General features: G+C 40.3%; 2 protein-coding genes across 13 annotated transcripts in view; both read left to right on the top strand.

The window, feature by feature from the left end:
* slmapa (sarcolemma associated protein a) overlaps positions 1–16,336 on the top strand; it is a 40,482-nt gene extending 24,146 nt beyond the window's left edge. For 3 of the 11 annotated variants that reach the window (XM_028405159.1, XM_028405169.1, XM_028405168.1), the window contains 16 exons: positions 126–294; positions 634–684; positions 2,056–2,202; positions 3,609–3,674; positions 5,051–5,110; positions 5,239–5,313; positions 5,916–5,990; positions 6,308–6,367; positions 6,608–6,733; positions 6,854–6,928; positions 7,009–7,109; positions 7,341–7,545; positions 7,630–7,747; positions 9,194–9,365; positions 9,584–9,718; positions 13,798–16,336. In XM_028405159.1, coding sequence (XP_028260960.1) covers positions 126–294; positions 634–684; positions 2,056–2,202; positions 3,609–3,674; positions 5,051–5,110; positions 5,239–5,313; positions 5,916–5,990; positions 6,308–6,367; positions 6,608–6,733; positions 6,854–6,928; positions 7,009–7,109; positions 7,341–7,545; positions 7,630–7,747; positions 9,194–9,365; positions 9,584–9,718; positions 13,798–13,893 — 1,731 coding nt within the window. In that variant the 3' untranslated portion in view covers positions 13,894–16,336. Of the gene's footprint in view, positions 1–125; positions 295–633; positions 685–2,055; positions 2,203–3,608; positions 3,675–5,050; positions 5,111–5,238; positions 5,314–5,915; positions 5,991–6,307; positions 6,368–6,607; positions 6,734–6,853; positions 6,929–7,008; positions 7,110–7,340; positions 7,546–7,629; positions 7,748–9,193; positions 9,366–9,583; positions 9,719–11,009; positions 11,098–13,797 lie in introns of all 11 variants that reach the window. The other 8 variants (XM_028405160.1, XM_028405162.1, XM_028405161.1 and 5 more) reach the window with 8 other exon arrangements.
* A 1,517-nt stretch (positions 16,337–17,853) lies between these two features.
* flnba (filamin B a) overlaps positions 17,854–19,762 on the top strand; it is a 41,941-nt gene continuing 40,032 nt past the window's right edge. For both annotated transcript variants that reach the window (XM_028406475.1, XM_028406474.1), the window contains exon 1: positions 17,854–18,145. In XM_028406475.1, the coding sequence (XP_028262276.1) occupies positions 17,854–18,145 (292 nt within the window). The remainder of the gene's footprint in view (positions 18,146–19,762) is intronic.

The raw sequence follows: 19,762 nt of genomic DNA, 5'->3' as shown, positions 1-19,762 counted from the left end.
GCAAAATATTTTCATAGACTAGTTTCTTTCTCTCTCTTCATCTCTGTTTTTTTAATCTTTTGTTATCCTCTGTTCATTTCGCTCTCCTCATTATTCCTTGTTTCCCTCCCGATCCTGTCCTCCAGACAGCAGAGGGCCGGCAGGAGGAGCTCACTCAGAGAGGAGCAGCAGAGAAGAGAGAATTGGAGTTGCGGATTGAGGAGATGGAGGAGAAGGAGCAGGTTCTCCAGGCTCGCATTGAAGCTCTGCAGGCTGACAACGACTTCACCAATGAGAGGCTTGCTGCCCTGCAGGGTACACACATCCACACACATGCTCTCAGTACATTGACTTGCGTTTTTACTTGGGGACTTCACTTAACCTAATGATGACCACTACTTGGCTTAATAAATAAACCTTTAACCATAAAAAATTAATAGTTCTAAACTGTAGGTGTTCACCTAACGCCCACCTGCTTTTTGTCTATCTGTGTAACTAATTTAGGTCCCCACAACATGAGTAATACACACATAGCCCTGATCTAACTTTTAACAACCAAGCCAATTGCTTGAACTACCCGGTCATCCAATCGTGACACTCGGCTGGGACTTCCTGTCAGTCAACACTTCTTTCTGCTGTTGTTGTTGTTTACAGTGCGGTTAGAACAGCTACAAGAGAAAAGCATTAAAGAGAACAACAGTCTGGGTGAGTCCACAGGTCTCATCTCTGCGTCGTTGTGTCTGCCGCTAACTTCATGTTCTCATTCTGCACTAATAATGCATGACAAATTCCTGCATGGCGTCCATGTTCACTTCCTGTTGCTTGCTGCTCTCGCCACTCTCATTTTCATCTGTCTTGCTTGTCTGTCACAGTGGAAATCTGGCTGTTGGTCTTTTGTTTTCGTGTCGGTGGTGGTGGTGTGTTCTCTGGGATTCAGGTGTCCTCTGGTTGCCTAGAGGGACATGTAATGTTAAGATATTTGAACCCTCAGTACATTTTTATCAAGATTACAATTCCGAGTTCGTTGTCTTTCTTTTTGGTAAACCTCAACACAGTCAATGTTTAACTCGAAACAAGTCTGCTACTGGTACTCATAATACATCGATTCATTCATCCAAGTATACGTTTTCAAATGTCTGAAAAGGATTTATAATCTAATCTAATCTAACATTACATTATAATATAGAGCAATATAGATGATACACTTTTTTAGGCTTATATGCTTACTGTAATATTTTAAGAGCATTCGTAATAAATAGTACACTCAGATCAACGGTACAGTGAGACACAATTACCATCATCCAGCAAACTGCTTATTGAAAAGTCACATTTCTTAGTGAACAGCTACAGTATTTAAAGTACTGTAATCATTTGTAAGGACACACTCTGAATAACAGTACAGCTGGCTATACATTAGATGTACAAACAGGTGTTTAAAGATGGTAGATAGATAGATACTTTATTGATCCCTGAGGAGAAATTCAGGAAATGGTATCCCAGGATACATTTGTCAGGCTTGCATGTTCCTTGACTCAATGGCTACATTTCTCATCAAAGCTTTTACAAATTCACTATCTTAAGTCAATGAGGAAAAGTGGTAGCTTTTAAACTGTATTACTTGACCTGGCGTTTCACCTGTGGTAACTGTGCCAAAATAATGCCCCTGTGTGCTAAGGTCAGGCTGTACAAGGCTTTGGGTTCTTTCATAGACAATATGGTTTGTGTAACCACTCGGTGTGTTAGTTTCAGAGGTGGGTTGTCTTGAGGACATGGTGGTGCTCTCTCTGGTCTAAATGGGGCTTGTTGGATAATCTGGGTTGTTTTGGGGTTTCCAAACTGTCTACTGGCCAGTTTCTCTTCTTCTGGGGGAAAGAAGCTCCTCATCACTGATTGACTTCTGGTGATTGAATGGCGTCACTGACTATGAATGCTGAAGGCGACTGTCTCACTGCGCACTTTGCACAGTATCCACTTTGTGAAGGAATCCTGCCATCATTCAGTCTCTTTTTTCAACATGTGTCTGGCTGCTGGAATGTAGACAAAATCGTATATATATCTGATCTGGTCACATGACAGATGTGGACATTGTCTCCTATGGACCAGTAGAGGAGCCTGTGGAGGACAAACACAGCCCGCAGACACCTGAGAGCCAGCAGGAAGCCGAGGATGAAGAGGATACAGACACTGATGATGGTGCAGTTGGTGACGATGAAGATGCTGATGGTAGTTAGTTTGATTATCATAATAATAAACAGTTTCATCACATACAGGGAAGATTTTGCATGATCATATATCAATTCATAGAAAGCCAAAAACCATAATATCACATCACAATCACTTTAATCAACATGTCTCAATTAAAAATAAGCCAAAAACTCTTTGCACTGACAACATTATGCTGAGCAAAAATAATCTTCCACCCAGAGTGTAGTTAGTAAGCCATAGATGTGTAGGATTTTATATGGCATTGGTGACAGAGCCTACAATGGAACGAAAATGCTCAAAAACGGTTAGGGGTTGTGTTAAGTAGAGTTTATACTTTAATTGTACTGTTATTCAGCAGCAGAACACACTTATTTCATATTACCATCCTGGATTATACTTAAGAAATTACCTTCTCACAATCACGTTATTTTTACTTATATAGGTAGGGTTAATTTGGCATTTTTTTAGTTTTTGCAGTTTGGATCTAACTGTCCTTCGTTATAGATGGTGTTGGGGACTAGCATTTGTAGCACTTCAGTAATTCTCATATGTTGTCCATTGCAGACCTTTTGTATTGTGTGTCACGCCAGAAGTGTTATAGTTTCTTGTAAACATATGTTTCTTTTTCTTCTTTCATTTGAGGTTGGATAGAGATGGGATCAGCTTTTTTCCAAGTTTAATCTTTACACTTTAAACTCTTTACTCGAATTTTGGTGTTGCGGAGAAGAAAAATAGATTGAAACGTTAGTTGGGTATTACTATTGTTGCGGTGTATGTGACTTTAGACAGCTGGGTCTTTATTTAGCATTTTTGGGTACGATGTCCCACCTAAAACGTTGAGATTGAAGCCTGTCTGTCAGCTGTCTGCCTGTGCACATTCTTTCTGACGTACAGTGTTATCTGTCCAGAACGACACTGTCTGAAAATTCCATCTCTCTCTCTATGTATATATACGTGGCTGTCTGTTTATTGAGCATCTATCTGTCCTTGTAGTCCTTGTCTTTCCGCAGATCGTTAGTTCTTTCATGCTTTTTACCCGTTTGTATCTGTCCGTCCTTTTTCTGTCATGATTTCTGTCTTCGGCCGTCCTCATCTTCTCTCAAACAGAGTTGGGTATTGAGAGCAGAGCCTGTTCCAAAGTTGTAGCAACCAAGTGCTGCCCACGGTTTTTGATTCTGCTTATTTAATGCAGATTTTTTTTCCTTTTTCAGTATACTCAGAATGTACTAATAAACATTTATTATTTTATTTTACTAATCACTCAAAGTGATCATTTGCTGCCATGCTTGGCTTCATATAAAGTCAAACACAGAGCCTGATCCATCCTGGCATTGATAAGCAGAATCAATAGATTCTAAGGTATATATACCCAACTCCACTCTGATAGTCGTCATAGTAACGTCAGTTCTCTGTGTTTCTATCAGACAACTGTCATATTAACAACAGCGGAGGAGACTCGACTAGAATCCAACAGTTGATTGAGTGTCCGTGTGAGTACAAACATCCATTCCTGCTGTACACAGTGTATAAATTTAATTACTTCTCAGCATCATAACATCTTTTTCTCCTGGTTGAAAACTCTCTCAGGAGGTATCCTCCTCCATTCATAAATTGTGATTAAACTACAACAAGATCCGTGATGGAAGGAAGGGATAGTTGTTTTTCAAACAGTTAGATAGGCTGCTGAAGAGCATCTTCTATCGCATTTTTTTATATATACACACAAAACCACTTTTACATTCTTACACAACAGGTTTGTTGTCAAGCAGGAAACTAACTTGTGGTGTTTTTTGAAATGTTTCTCTGTTATATTGTTGGTAAATTGTCTTACCTTAGTTTTTAGAAGATAATTCAGGATTTTCTTCTGAAATTTAATCCACAGATGTAATTATCAGTGCTCTAAACCTGAAACTCCTTGAAGTCAGTGTTTGCTTAAGAAACCAGAGGTCTGCTTTTAGAAAGAGATGTCTACTTTTTAGATTGTTGTTTATCAGTTGAGCATAACTGTGGTCCACTATTTGATGGGAGTCTGATGCATTTCTTTAAGCAGTTGGAACATCTTTTTTTCTTCTCTGCATGCTTCCTTTAGCTTTTCTCTGGATAAATTTACATCTTTCTGTTGTTCAAACTGATTTTTTTTTGCTTCTCATCTGATCACCTCACATTTGAATAATTTGTTCTTCAGGTAATTAGGTGCACTCTTCATGTTACAACTCGCACTCCTACTTTGTTAGTAGCTTGTGAATGAAAACATTTGACTGCCCATGTTACTACTTCTTGACGAGATCCCCGTTTGCTGATGATAAGTGTTTTTTATACAGTAACTTGTACGTACAGAGTGAATGACTTTCAGCACAGGATATTTCTTGAGATCAGGGAAAATTAAATTGTCTCCAAGTTGAGATTTACCGTTGGAGCAGCTAGTAACAGCTGAGCTCATAAAGTTTGCTTGTAGGATATGAAAAGACAAGTAGATATCAAAGAAGTGACTGAAGTGACAATAGCCTGTTTACTGGATACATCTACATTCACATATTCTAGTAATGTTATTGATCACCCAACCTGTCCTTTCCCTATCGATATGTTAGCTCCAAAGGTTATAACACAACAGCAATTGATTCTTTTAACATTCAGGGGTGGTGAAGTGATATACCGGTAACACATCTGTACAACCTTTGGAACTCAAGTGAAGTGAAACCCTTTTTTACATTTAACATTAGTACTAATCAGCCACTAATCCAACTGACTTACGACTGCGTTTGTGTTCTTGTAAACTGCTGTTAAGGTGGACATTTGCGAGGTTTTAATATTCAATGATTAATTGATTGATGATTCCTGTTTGTTTGTTTTTTCTTTTTTTCTGCAGCTGTCAAACAGCTAAAGGAGACTGTAAGTTCTTCAATCCACAAACTGGCCAATTTTGATGGTAAGTTAAACTACAAACTGAGAATAGTCATCTGATTTTAATTAGAGATTAGCATTATAATAGAATTATATTCTGTAGTCACTGACATATGCAAACTCGGAATTTATTTCTTATTGTTTGTTTTGTAGAAGTGATGGACGCACACTTACAAAACAACCAGACTGCAAAAGACGACATCCTGGCCAGCCCTGATCGACTCAAAGGTAGTAGAATTGGGCTTGTGCAAGCACACACATGCATGTGTATTTGACAAAACTGGAGCCCGCTGCTGAACAGCATACAGCAGAATTATAAACTGTGATTCATTACTGACTGAAGCCATGTTTGGCGTATGTGAGCTGATAAAATTGTGTTACATCCACTGTCTTTAATGTGAAGTAGTTGTTACAAAAAGTAAAACTGCTGAGTTGCTACTACAGTGACTTCTGACCTGTGACCCTTTGTGCCTTTGTATTGATGTTGACCGGCTTTTTTTGGTTCTCAGTGGACACACAATACATTCCAACCACTGTGCAGCTGTGACAAAAGTGCATGTTCTAAAAATGAATACACTATTTCTGTACTTTAAATTTGCAACCCTAATCTATATCCCTACCCTTACCTTTTTCAAAATACAATTTATTATGTTTTTGTCAGTGGTTTAGTCTCTCCATTCTGGGTAACCCGTGTGCCTGTGTGTGCCTGTGTGTGCCTGTGTGTGCCTGTGTGTGCCTGTGTGTGCCTGTGTGTGCCTGTGTGTGCCTGTGTGTGCCTGTGTGTGCCTGTGTGTGCCTGTGTGTGCCTGTGTGTGCGGCTCTGTCCACAGGGAGTCAGATGGATGCTGGTGACATGTCAGACACACTGAGTCCCAGTAAAGACCGCAGCAGTGACGACACATCAGGTCAGTAAAACACAGTTTTTGTTTTACCACAGTTTTTCTGGTGGAAGTTTTGATTGGTTGCCATTCATCAGTTTTAGTTTTTTTTCAGTTTGATTTGCACAATAGTGGTAAAATCCACAAAGTTCATTTTCTGCTTAGAACGTTAACAAGGTAATGAATTCAATAAAATCATGTGCATGGTATTTAAATCCTGTTATTCCTTTACTCTTTGTTTTTTTTATATATATAATCTAAATATTTGTATCATTGTATTGGTATATCTGGCAGACTTGTTGTATTTCAACTTTACTCAGTCACAGGATTTTTTCTGTTTTCAGATGGCAACATGGATGACCAGGAGCTGAATGAACCACAGAACAGAGTAGCTCTACTCAAAGGTAACCATGGCAACTGATCTCTGCTTTGTGCTTCTGTTCTATGCTGCTCTAACAGACCATAAACTGAGTTTATAAGCCAAGGCCAAGATGCAGTATATATTCAGTTAACTAAATCAGTCCAGTATATGTTAATAGCAGCAGATCTGTTTTTAGAGTCTAACATGGTCATTATATGTGTTGTGATTTCTTGTTAAAGTTAAAATATCAACAAGTTGTCTGTGTGTCTGTGTGTCTGTGTAGCGGAGTTACATCGGGCTGGTCTAGAGCCTGGGGACACAGAGCAGGTCATCCACCATCTCCACAGAGAGCTTCTGGAGGCCCAGGAATTAGCCAACACTGGCAAGCAGAAATGTCTGGAGCTACAAGGTAACTAAAATAACCAGACTAATTACCAAACTATTGTGTAAATGGTGACTAAATTATATTTCTTCTAGTTATCTAGTATTGGTAAATTTGGCTCCTAAAATGTCAATCCTCTGTCTGTAGCTCTGCTTGAGGAGGAGAGGAGGAGTAACTCTCAGCTGACTGAGGAGTCAACCAAACAGATTCAGTACCTGCAAAGTAAGTACACAAACAACCTGAAACTACAGGTTGGGATATGTTGTGATCTAACATCATCTCACCACTCTTTGTGTATTCAGCTCAGCTTGGGAAGCTGCAGGCTGACATGGAGGCACTGAGGGAGCAGAGGGAGAGCACCATCTGCAGCACCAGGGAGGAGCTCTACTCTGCACAGGAGGAGGTAACCCCTTCACCAGTTATTTTGAGTCTCCTTTCCTGACTCCTCCTGACACCTGTCTGACTCTAATCTAATTCTTAGATTTCTTTCAAATCTTTCAACCTCACTACTTACTTCTCACTTCATCTGACACCTTCCTTTCTACCATTAACTCATCTCTATAGACAACACATCCAGTTCAAATACAGTAAATTCCCTACATGTGACAAGGAATAATTGCATTTCTGCTCCCAGATTCTCGTGCTGCGCCATGCCATGGAGGCAGCCACGACAGAGAGGGAGCGCGAGATCGCCGCCCTCCAGGCAGACCTGGGCAGCGTGCGCTCCGAGCTGGAGCACTGGAGGAGCACAGCTGCCAAGTATGAGGAGGAGATCAGCCGGTTGCAGGAGGCTTTCACACAGCAGCAACAGCAGCAGAACAATGCCAGCCAGCTGCAAGGTGAGAGCTGTATGTGTGTTAATGCTGGAAATTATGTTTTAGTTAGGACTGAATATAACTTTACATTTTCTCTCTCTCTCTCAGTGGAGTGTGTAGCGTTGCAGCAGCGGTGTGTGTGTTTGCAGCAGGACTGTGATAGTCTGAGAGCTGAACGAAAAACTCTCACGGAAAAACTGCACCGCCTTGAGGCTGAGCTGAGCAGGTACACATACACCAAGCAGTGTTGGAGCTAAGGTTCCTTACTGATACTGTAGTGTAAGAAAGATTTGGATCAAGCAACATCAGATTCTTTGTCATTAAAGATAGCTAGCTAGCCTATTAATAAGTTACTACTGTTGGTATTTTTTTTGCCACCACCTCCATTATCAGTGTCTCCATCTACCTACTACATGCAGAACCGTGCCATGTCACATGTGGGTCAATTGTGGTTTCACAATTGCTCAGAGCAGATTTTTTTTACCAGAATGTTGCAAATTGTTTACTTTGAGCACTGGACTGTTGCAAATATTTTTTTATATATACATACATTTTAAACCTGCCATAATTTTTTTGGATTATGAGCATTACGTTTATTACTTATATCATTTTAATATCTTGAAATGGTTCTCAAAGTACTCTTCCACTACTTGGAACAATCCCCAAACCCTTAAGTGAATCCAAAGCAGGAAGTTGGAACACATTAAACTGTGTTGAACTGGACCAAAGTCTTTGTGGTTGCTGTGATTGAATTGATGAATTGTAGCTCAGGACAGCTGACAGGAACACAGCCAAGTCAACAGATCAAGTTCAGTGGTTGGATTCAGCATTAAAGAACAGGAGAGGGAGCAGACAGAAAGGAGGAAACATGGTGTCCAGCTGAATCAGGCAGAGACAGATGAGAGTACGACAGATGACCGATTACTGACTGATGCAGCACATGCAGTCAGCAGGTTGAGACTGAAGCTCTCTCTCAGAAAACATCATTGTATGTTCAGCAGAATTTTACCTGAAGTTCATTTGGTCTAGGAAAATTAAATGGGGCTGGTTGAAATACACCTGATTTTATTGATTGTATTTTTACTTTGCACTCATTACAGCAGCATATTACAGTGTTAGGTAAAAATAAAACAAACAGTGGAAGACCTATTAGAATGAATAAGTTATTTAAGTCTTTGTTGAACTGTCTCTATGTTAGCTCTCTTTGACTTATTATTTACATGATTATATCTGCATAAAGTGTACTGAAATGTTGATGAAAAACGTGTTAATGAAAGTAACAAATGTAGAAAACTATTTTTCTAAATGATCAACACATGTACATGTACATGTACAGACCTCTGTATGTCACTGCATCGTCATTCCGGTCACATTAGCAGATAGGCTGAGGCTTAGTTTTCCCCTCCATTCCAACAAATTGCCCCATCAGATTAAAACATCTGCTGTCTAACTAAATTATTTCAACACACAATTCTCAAGATCACAGTGCATTTTTTAGATTTGGGTTTTTTGTGTGGTGTTATGGACAAATATTTGGTGAAAATCAGTGCTTTATTTGACTTAAGCTGGAAAATGGTGTTTTAAACTGGGTTAATTTCTGGGGATTGCTGCTGTGGTTGGTTAACCCAGTGATGAACTCTGACACTGGACATTTTTACATGTGTGTTCGCAGTACCAGGGAACAGAGTCTGGTCCTCAGCAGCAGTCTGGAGTCTCTGGAAAAGAGGGAGGAAGATTTGCAAGACAAACTGGGTTCTCTGGAGAACCAGCACCTGCAGGATGCGAGCCGACTGAAGAGCCAGCTGGACCAGGCGCAGGCCCGCACACACACACTGCAGAAAGAGGTACACAACACATACATGTACCTCTATCTTAGCACACATTCACATATTGCATTCAGTAGCCCTTCACTAGTACTTTAACTGCATGTGTGAAGCCAAACCTCCAAAGGGTCTTATAAATCAGTCTCTCAAAAACAGACATGCAAGTGCACTCCAGTGACATATACCCTTTAAGTTGTCTCTTTACCCAAATTAAAGTGTCATACTGTGTGTGCTCACAGTATGAAGACACACAGTCTCAACTGCTGGACCTCCGTCAGCGATATGAGAGAACAGAGCAGGAGAAACTGAACATCCACCAGGAGCTGGAGCAGTGCAGGAGTAGCCTGAAGCTGCTACAGGACAAGTCCAGCTCTGTGAGTACACACACACAAACGCACACACACAGAAAGACCAAAGATTACAGAGATGATTTTATTTCTGGATGTTTTTCCTCACAGCTTTTGCTTAAAGATTTTTGCAGGTGCAGACTTGTATAAGGACACTTTTGCTGGCTTTAGCCCACATAACATTTTCAGTTCACAGCCTCACTGCTGACCTGCTAACAACATTAGTGTTGTGTAAATAAGACAGCACCTGAAGGGAGATACTATCAGTCATCATTTTAGTCGCTATTCATGCATATTGTTCCAGCTTATCTGTAAACACACACACTATAGATTTGAAAAGAAATCCCCACTACTCTCCCAGCTGAGGTGATATCATGTGACATCATTGTGTCTCCTGTCTTTCCATACTAAGTTGATTAATAAGCTGATAAATGTTTAAAATCTAGGAAATGCAAACCAGGCAAATCAGCAAAGTGGAGCAGCATCCTCCTCCCATATTGCCCTCCCCCTCTTCTTCCTTTCCTCCTCCTCCTCTCTATTGTCTTCCAGCTCTCGGATCTTTGTCCTTTGCGGTCATCTGTCAATGTGACTACAGAGATATGTCTCATTACTTAGGTTTTGTTTTGATAGAGCTTTAAAAAAATCAAAGAACTCAAGCTTAGTTTTTTAAAGGATAATTCCTGTTTATTATAATTTTGGTCTTATTGTCAATTCACAGTATGATTAATACTTATAGTAATAATTGGCTGTGAAAATAAGTCTAAAGTTGTAATAAAATAAATTATCCTTGTTATCCATTATTTGTCTTCACCAGGAACACGATGCCACACATTGGCTTCTCTTTAATTATTCAAATTCAAATCATTTAGCATAAACAGGAAGCTGCTGTGTGTGTTTTGAAAACAATTAAACATCCAATCTAATTCCAGACACCTCAAATCTGATCTTAAAAGCCGGCTCTAAAGAGATGTCCTGGTGCAGAAAGTTAATGAGCTGAAATAAAGAGTTATAAAAAGCCCAGTTTCAGATGGCTGTTCTCCCTTTGTGGTTTTCGGTGAATGTGGCTGCTGAATGTATAGAAATGGTGGAGTTGCTTCAGAGAAGTGGGACACAAATCTGCCTTTCTGCAAATCCTGTCTCTCTCTCTCTCTCTCTCTCTCTCTCTCCCTCCCTCCTTATTTCTTTCTGTGACTCTCTCTCCCCCACTTCTTGTCCTTCGCCGTAGCTGCTCCATCCTCCATGTTGGTTTTGGTTGATTTTTGCCAGCTGATTTCTTCTTATCCCTCTCCTTCCCCTCCCTCCTTCCTCTCCCCTCTAGCCATCCATATTGCAGCCTGTCCAAGCCATATTCATGGGCCTTGTCCTGGCTCTGCTCTACTGGTGTTTCGGCCAGTTGTGGTAGAAAGGTACACACCGACATGACATCAGTCTGCCTCTTTTTTCCAACTCTGTGTGTCTCTCTGCTGCCTTCATTTGTCTGCCATCTCTGGAAAGGAAAGATGATGGAGTTGAAAACATCGTCCTCATCTGTGATGAATTCAGGGTTGGAGGTTTTGGTCAGATATCTGAACATTTAGAATAGATAAGCACCCAGATTGTCACACTATAATAGGTTTAGTCAGGTAAAAATGACCATTTTTTTCTTGACTTTTTTATTTCAAAGCTCCTACTAGAGTGCTCAGTAGGTAGAAACATTATCGTTACATTATTTACCAAATTAACTGGAGAACTGGACTAAACATTCTCTAGATTCTGCAAAGTACATACATCTTCTATAAGTTCGCTGATGTTTGAATAGCTATGAATAGCATGTGGAGCTCTGTTTATCCATTTCTGGAAACACTTGTGGGTACAGCACTGCACTGTTACTGAGAGAACTTTTTGGTTTTTTACACATGTAGCATCAGGCGACAACTAAGGGAAGATCAGTCGTCAGGCTTTACTTGAGAAAAGTGTGGTGTTTATTTAGTACTTTGTGGTGTAACAGTGTTTTCTGCTGTTACTTAAACCCTAAGTTCTGATCAGCTGGATGCTCTTTTCACCTTTCTAAACTTCCCTTTATGTCTATCCATCGTCATGGTTTTTGTCTTCAGGTTTGAGCAGCACTAACCGCATGGCTATCGGTCACGCATCTGCTCACATTCGACTCTGCTCTTTAAAGGGACAAATGTCCACCATGCACTCACCTCATACACTCGCACATTATAGATGCCATTAGATATAGCTTGTTTGGTCAAATCAAGTTATATCTAATGGCCTGTATAAATGATTCAAAAACTGGTAATATATAATTAGTGAAATGGCAGTCACATAAACGGAATGATCTTTGTGTTTTATCAGGAGAGTTCACCTGCATCTGACTGAACAGTAGACGTGTGTAATCAGTGCTGCTGCCTGTACTTCCAGTCTGATGTGCTCCCTGAGCAGCTGTGATATTTTGATTTTTATGTCACTGCTTCTTATTTTTACTCACCAAAACATGGGTATCTGAACAATTCCTTGGTAAGCGCAAAGACAGACTAAAGGCTCAGTGTGTTGCTAACTGTACAGCTAATGTTCAAGCGGTTAGTTTAAGCTGTCAGATGGTTGAGTTTAGATATGAAGAAAAAGGTGTCCCTTTGAAGAGTCACTAAAAAAAAAGTCACTAACACTCCTCCTGCCTGCTTATTTCATCCACCCTCTCCTCCCTCTCAGTGGTGCTTCATTTTTCATTTGATCTGATTGTATGTTTTATCCATCGTTTGCAACAGGGGTTCTGTGTCTTTCATGAATTAATTTGACTTATTTTCTGTTTTTTGCACCCAGTCTGCTGCTTGATTTCAGTTACTTTTTCCACCTGCTGTGTACAGGGTCTGTTTTCTCTTTACGCTGGGTGGAGATTTTACATTCTTTTGTTTCCTCCGGTCTCAGTTCTTCATTATTCAAACATCCATCACCATATCCATCATGTTCATCCTGTGTTGTTTGCTGTCTGTTTATTCTGAAATGTCTGACCAGTGTTTCCAGTTGTTTAATGTGGTGGAAAACTGGTTTGAAATGTTGCTTTTTTTTTCCTCTCAGGTAACCCCGCTCAACCTTGTTTACTTTGCTGCTTCCACCTTCTGTGTTTTTTTATCTGCCTGTCCTGCAGTCCTAAAAGATGATATTTGTTTTGAATCATATTCTTTTGGTCATTTTCTGTAAACCCCCCTTCTCTGCCATACAGCTTGCTGTTGTTTGATGCACATGGCCACCTCAAAGAGAGCTGCAGTAATACCTTCATCATGTAGGAAAACACAGTGATCCTCTCCAAGCTGCTTTCACACTGCAGAGGTCACATTTGAACTGGTAGACCCACTGACTATAGAGCGGAAAACATGCTTTGTGTTCAGAGAGGAATTGTGGTATTCCAAACTCCTACACCCAGAATGCACTGTGTTGGTGGCTGCTTCCGTTAGCCAGATGCATTAAAGTAAGGTTGATAATGGTGGTGGATGATAAACTGGGGAAGTTTATGTTCTCAGACAGCAACATTGCTTTTATTAACAAAATACTGTGGCTATGGCTCAAACTCCGTTTGGATGTTTTTACTTTTATTTTAGATCATAAAGTTTGTATCTAGCACTCCCCTGTGTGGCCCAAAGCTCTACTGTAAAACATTTGTCATACAGACTGTGTTTTGAACCGATGCTGCTAAATGAATGCACAGCTGTGCAAGCAGGCTGCACACAGGGAGGAGAGACGTTCTCACTGCTTCAAAATCTCAGCGTTTTGCTTACACCCCTAATCATTCAGCACCTCTTCTACTATAAAAGAATAGCTATTGGCTGAGGACCGCTGCATACAAATGTCATTATCTCAGCAAAACAGAAGAAAACAGACTGAACGCAGAGTGACAGTCGTCGCCACAGTGTTTTGCTACTTCAATAAAACGAGGAAAGAAAAAATATCATCTTTTGGACAGAGGCTTGCTGCAGTCTGTCCCTCTGCTTCTCTTCTCTCTCTTGTCTTCTTCTGTACTCTCCGTCTTTGTCCTTTTCCACTTTGTGAACTTTAGAGACAATGGTTGAAACTAACTTGATTTTCTGTGTGTTTCTCTCCCTGTGTGTGTCGTGGTCTTTGGACAGAGCGGTTGGAGCCCCTGGATGCCGGTCATCGCAGTGATGGTCGCCGTAACGGCAGCCGTCCTCTACCCCAACTTCTCCAAGAGCAGCTCTACCTAGGGGACACACACTCTCACACACATGCAAACATACACACACACACACTCACAGAGAGCGCTGTGAGGAGAGCATCACTGCTTTACTTGTATAAAGTGTAATTGTACATAATTGTAGAGGGAATATAAAGGTTGTGGTTTCTACAGAGGACTCAGATGATTTTTGATTTATTTTGTTTTTTTTTTGCGATGGGGAGTTTTGTTTTTATTCTCGGCTCTCTCAGCTGTGGTGGGGGCTCTTTGGTTTTCGCGTCTCTTCTAAATTCTGGGTGACGAAGCGTTTCTCCTGCAGGCCGAGCTTCCACACAAAGAAAAATTGTTCACACTTGTCTACGAGGTAGACATGGTGCTTTCCAGCAGGCTCAGAGCGGCCAGAGGAACACGCGTTTGTGCGTCTAACACCGTCAGGTTTCATCACTAACAAGCATGCTGGTTTTCCCTTTGGACTAGTTTGGTGTTCATGATTACCTGTTGATGTGTAGCTGTACAGTGTGAAGGACATCAGAGCTTTTGTTGCCCGTGAAGCACTAGCAGATGTAGTAACAGCGCCATGTTGCTCGTTGTGTGAAAGAGCCAGCATAGCTGAACGCTCAAAAAATGGTGAACACATCTCCCGGGTCTGCCAGTTTTGTTTGATGTTTGTGATTGAGCAATGGCAGAATATAAAGGATCTTTAGAGCACTGTCTGTGTAAAAGAGCAACAGCAAGTCTTTACCACACCAGAGTGATCTTACTAAACATCCATGAGGCACAAACAAGTCTGGTCGTCTGAGTCTGCTGGAAAGTCTTCTGTGTTTTTAGGAAGTCCTGCTCTGCTCTGTTATGGGTTTAGTCGGCCATGTTGGATGTCTAACATGGCCTTTTCTGTGTTTTTTTTTTCCTGGGAAGATTTTGGGCGTTGGGGTTAAAACTTGAAGCCAAAATATTAAAATAAAATCTGGTTTGTTTCTGTTTTTTCTTTTTTCTTTGAGGGGCACAGCAAAGAAGGGGGTCAAAGTGCCTCTGATGTATCTAACACCACAGTCTGTGTATGTTTTCAGACAAACACAACCACACACACACACACAGCTTGGCTGTCAGAGGCCTGTCTGTGTTAAAGAGCACAGAGAAAACCTTGTGACGTCACACCGGAGCTTTCAGCTGCCACTCATGACCTTCATCCTGGTTATTTTCTGTTTAATCTGTAAAAATGGTAGCTTCATTCCCATTTCCTAATTTTCCAGAGATAACACGACATCTTGAAAATGTTTGTTTTGAAAGAAAAAGAAAAAAAACGGGCTTTTGTCTGAAAATTGAAAGGCAATTAATATTTAAATGGTCTCCTGTTGATGGACTACTTGTTGCATGCAGCTCCAGTTTAGTTCACACCTGGTCCATGTTCATGACCACACTGATGAAGCCCATGAGATGGTGGTTAAAAGCACAGGAAACGGCTGCTCGGTGATCTATGAATTGTGGCTCGGTTAGATCAGCTTAATTGTGGATTTAAGTCTTGTAAGCAGCTCTTATCATTTTGTCTTCACACACATTCAGACATTCAGAAGCCACACAGTACGTGAAAGTTCAATTCTCACAAAATAGATGCACTAATCCAATAACATTAGATTTTTTCCCCCTCCGTTTCTATTGGCTTGCTGTTATTTTAAAAATGTCCTTGTTAAAGTGAGATATGCGCAATTTCTGAGAAACAGCACTGAGTTTGGTTGGCACTTCCATTTAAAGATGACATGTTGAGTCTCAGATGGCCGTGATAAAGAAAATAAGCTCATGTTAACATCCATAAGTGAATCTGAGAATCTTTTCTGCAACTTTCCGTCTGAAGATGTGAAAGAAAAATAATTCAAAGTAAAATCTGTGAGTTAAGTGACAATTTCAATGTGTTGTTGATTTTGTAACCGTTTCAACACTCAGGAGTCTGAGCTGGTTGTGATTGTTAACACTTTACAGAAGTATAACTAATCAACCTGTCCATCTTTTATCCATCTTTTTTAATTCTTCACATACTTTGGCTGTTTCAAAGTTTTTCTTGGTTTACTTTTTTCAAGAGAATTTATTTGTTTCTGAACCTGTTGGATGTCAAACACTCTTTAACACATAAGGCCTCTGCTGAAATGTTTTAAACACACACCTAAGTTATTTCCTGGTGTGCGTGTGTGTGTGTTCACACTCTTGAGCAGCGTTTGTCATCGTTTGTGTACTCTGTCTCGTCTCCGTGTTTAAACTAAAAGACAACGAACAAATATTCCTGATGTTTAAAGAGAAAAACACTACAGTACAGAGAGAGAATTGTAAAATAAAATGTTATTGAATGATGTGCTACTAGACTTATTTTGTTAAAATTGTTTAGAGATATGAGAGATATGAGGGAGCTATGTAGAGGATATGATGATGTATTGAATATGCAGAGCGATGTTTGGATTAAAGTTGTAGCAAGCTGACCCACCAAACCTGCTTCCAGCTTCATCATTCACACACACACGCCCACTTCACACTGAGAAAACAATTTAAAATACACAGTGGTTAATTATTATTGTGATGTTACCAGGCTAAAATTATGTTTACTGTGTTCTTCTAATAGAAGCATGCCTTTATTTTGAAATAAAAGTCACTACTTTTCCTTTCAAAATAAAGGCATGCTGTAGACTTAATTTTGAACACTCATTAAATTATAATTCAAAGCTTTATTAATCAGCTCCAGGTGACAACATATATTTCAAAATAAGTATTGAAGAACACTTACCTAGATTTGATGAGATCCGTATCTTGAAATAATGAGAAAACTCATAGATCTTTCATTGATTGATTGAAATTCAGTTGCTGCTAGGTAGCATGACAAACAGCTGCAGTGTGATATCTTTGCGAGAGGAGATGGGTGGAATATGAGCAGAGTCGACCCAGATTTTTGTGTCTCTTCAGTTAGAAAATGAAGATATGTAAAATAAATAAAAGTTCTCATTCAAAAAAAAAACCTGAAAAGTTCTGAGAATGGAGGAAAAAAGGCTGAAGTGATTCCAGCAGGAACATGCCCTCACATATGTTTCTGATCAAATGAGCATTTAATCATCAGATCACAGAGGCGTTTATAGAACAGAAACTGTGTCGTACAGTAGGACCAGCTGTGGGAGTTCTGGTTCAGGTTCACAGAGTTGTCTTCACAGAAGCTTCCTGATTTTTCTGTTTACTCTCCCACAAATTAAGTTGACTGATGAAAATGAAGAACTGCTGGTTCAAACAAACCACATTAATAGAAGTCAGCATAATGTCATCCTCAAAAGTGATGGGGGAAAAACCCCTGACTGCATGTGTGTGTGTGAAAATGCTGAGTGAAGCTGATCACACTTATTGATCTGCGTGAGCGTAAAGGTGAAAATAAGCAAACTAATTGGAAAGAACAGTGTCAATCACATTGATTGATAAACAGGGAGAAGCGTCACTCTGATTTTTCTTTACAGAAACAGACGACAAGTCTTTGAAAACTGCCATTTCTTTATTGGCAGTACAACTGACAGTACAACTTGCCCACATTTCTGCATTATTGCAAAATATTTAAATATTTGTATTTAGTGTGTCTTCATATTTCTCTGTGTCCTTTTTGGGTTTTTTTATTTTGAAAAATAATTGTGTCCCTGTGAAGGGGATTTAACAAATGTTCTTATGTGTAAATGTAATCAATAATCGTCCACAACATTTCATTTTATCGATAGGGGGCGGTAAAACGTCGCTCACGCACCAGCAATGCCGCAAACCGGGCAACATAATAAAACAACAGAGCAGTCCGAGTTGCACCTGAACGCAGCAGCAGCCTCACTCCGGTGAGTTGGAGAAAAACTTTCAGACAGCTCCGAGAGCTCCGAGAATCCACCACGGGAAGACAGAGCACGCTCAGCGGCCCACTCTCTACTCATTTAACCGAAGAAACCCGATACAAGCGTTCACACATAACTACCGGGAAGAGCCGTTCAGGATGCCGGCCACAGAGAAGGACCTGGCTGAGGACGCTCCTTGGAAGAAGATCCAGCAGAACACCTTCACCCGCTGGATCAACGAGCACCTGAAATGCGTCAACAAGCGAATCGTGGACCTGCAGCTGGACCTGGGCGACGGTCTAAGGCTCATCGCCCTGCTGGAGGTCCTCAGCCATAAGAACATGTACAGAAAGTACCATCTGAGGCCCACCTTCAGGCAGATGAAGCTGGAGAACGTGTCGGTGGCTCTGGAGTTCCTGGAGAAGGAGAGCATAAAGCTGGTCTCCATAGGTGAGTGACAGCGCTCCATTCATTCCGCCAGGACGCTTCCCACTCCACGGTCCGAGCACAGAACACGTTTAGCATGTTCATAAATTGTTCACACAAGACAGGATTATCGGTAATATATCAATATAATGCTGCAGCGGGGAAAGAATTCTCCTAGTTTTCCTAGTTTGTAGGAACAGAGTTAACTTTCTGGGACGGCGCGAACCTCCATTTTTAATCCAATGATTTTAAATGTTTTGCTTCTGCGCACGAAATCAATAATCGCATCATACTACAAATATTGTTGTTGTAATAAATCGGACCCACGCTTCACTTCGGCGGACATGTTTTTTTACATAACAACAAATTTTCCTGTTAAAACTGGAGTTGTAGGAGTTGCTTACAGACCGCCATTCACCGACATGCACTATGTTAGCTAGGTGAGAAAGATATATTAGCACCGCTGAGGGCTAATTGAATGATAATGTAATAATAATTATACAATAATAATAACGAAACCTGAAGTCCAGAGTTTACTCTGTTCATTCAGTTTAATTTCCATGTCCTGTAATGTTATTATATTATTATATATTAAATGTTAATTTTACTACGTGAATTTACTGAATATTATGCGAGTATTAAGAGTTCTGAGTATTGGACTAAATCACCAGAGTCGATGTAATTCTACGTTACTGTGTGGTTCTGTCATAACTGGACCTGTAGCTCCGGTCCCAAGGTAGTTACTGATGAAATAGATAATGCTGTCAGCAGCATGAAAATGACAGATTTCTAAATGGAGGTATGTGTGTGTGTTTTTTTTATGAGCAGGATCCCACAGAGAGGGGACACACCTGTGACAGACCAGTGTGTGTGTGTGTTAATGTATCTGTTCAGTTTCACTTAGTTATTCCACTTGAAGAGTTTACAAGCTGCTCGTTGTGTCTCAAACATAATTATCACACATCTGATTTTAATCTGTGCATAGTTTTGGCTGCGGCACAAAAATGGAGCTGAATATTTGTTATTGACGATCTGTCCTAGAAGTAATTTATCTTAGAGTTTAAATAAGAGGTTAGACTATGCAGAGGAAGCGCATGGTTTCAATCAGAAATTACATTTTTGTTGAAAATTCTCCAGCTGCTTAATTGTGAATATTTGCTCGCTTTCTTGGTGTTGTTAAAATAAATATGTTGTTTTGGGGGTTTTAACGATACAGAGTTTAGATTTGTTCACTGCCGGTCTTAAATGTTGCACAGAGAGTTTCCTCATCAGCTGCGACATCTGCTGAAAGTGTTTCTGGGGGTCTCTTTGATTGATGATCGAGACTCTGTGATCAAAGGCAAAGCGATATCTACAACTCTAGTCACTATAAGTGTTTTTTATATAACAAATCCAACTTTTTTGTCCCCTGATCAGCTGAGTGTGCAGTTTGAGTTTGCTAATCCATAACTGCTTTACTTTGGAGACATTTTGTTTTGATGAGAGCCATAAATCTGAACACATTCCAACTGACATCTCTCTGTTTCATTGTCTTTTGATGTAGCTTCAGGGGATGCTCAGTTTTCAGACTGTCTGTGAATGCAGCCTGCGGTTGAGCAGCTCCTCTCTCCGTCAGTAGTGATTCACAGGCTCATTTGCTGA

This window comes from Parambassis ranga, chromosome 5 (assembly GCF_900634625.1).
Source record: "Parambassis ranga chromosome 5, fParRan2.1, whole genome shotgun sequence".
NCBI classification, from domain to species: domain Eukaryota; kingdom Metazoa; phylum Chordata; class Actinopteri; family Ambassidae; genus Parambassis; species Parambassis ranga.
This window is presented reverse-complemented; position numbering and strand designations above follow the sequence as displayed.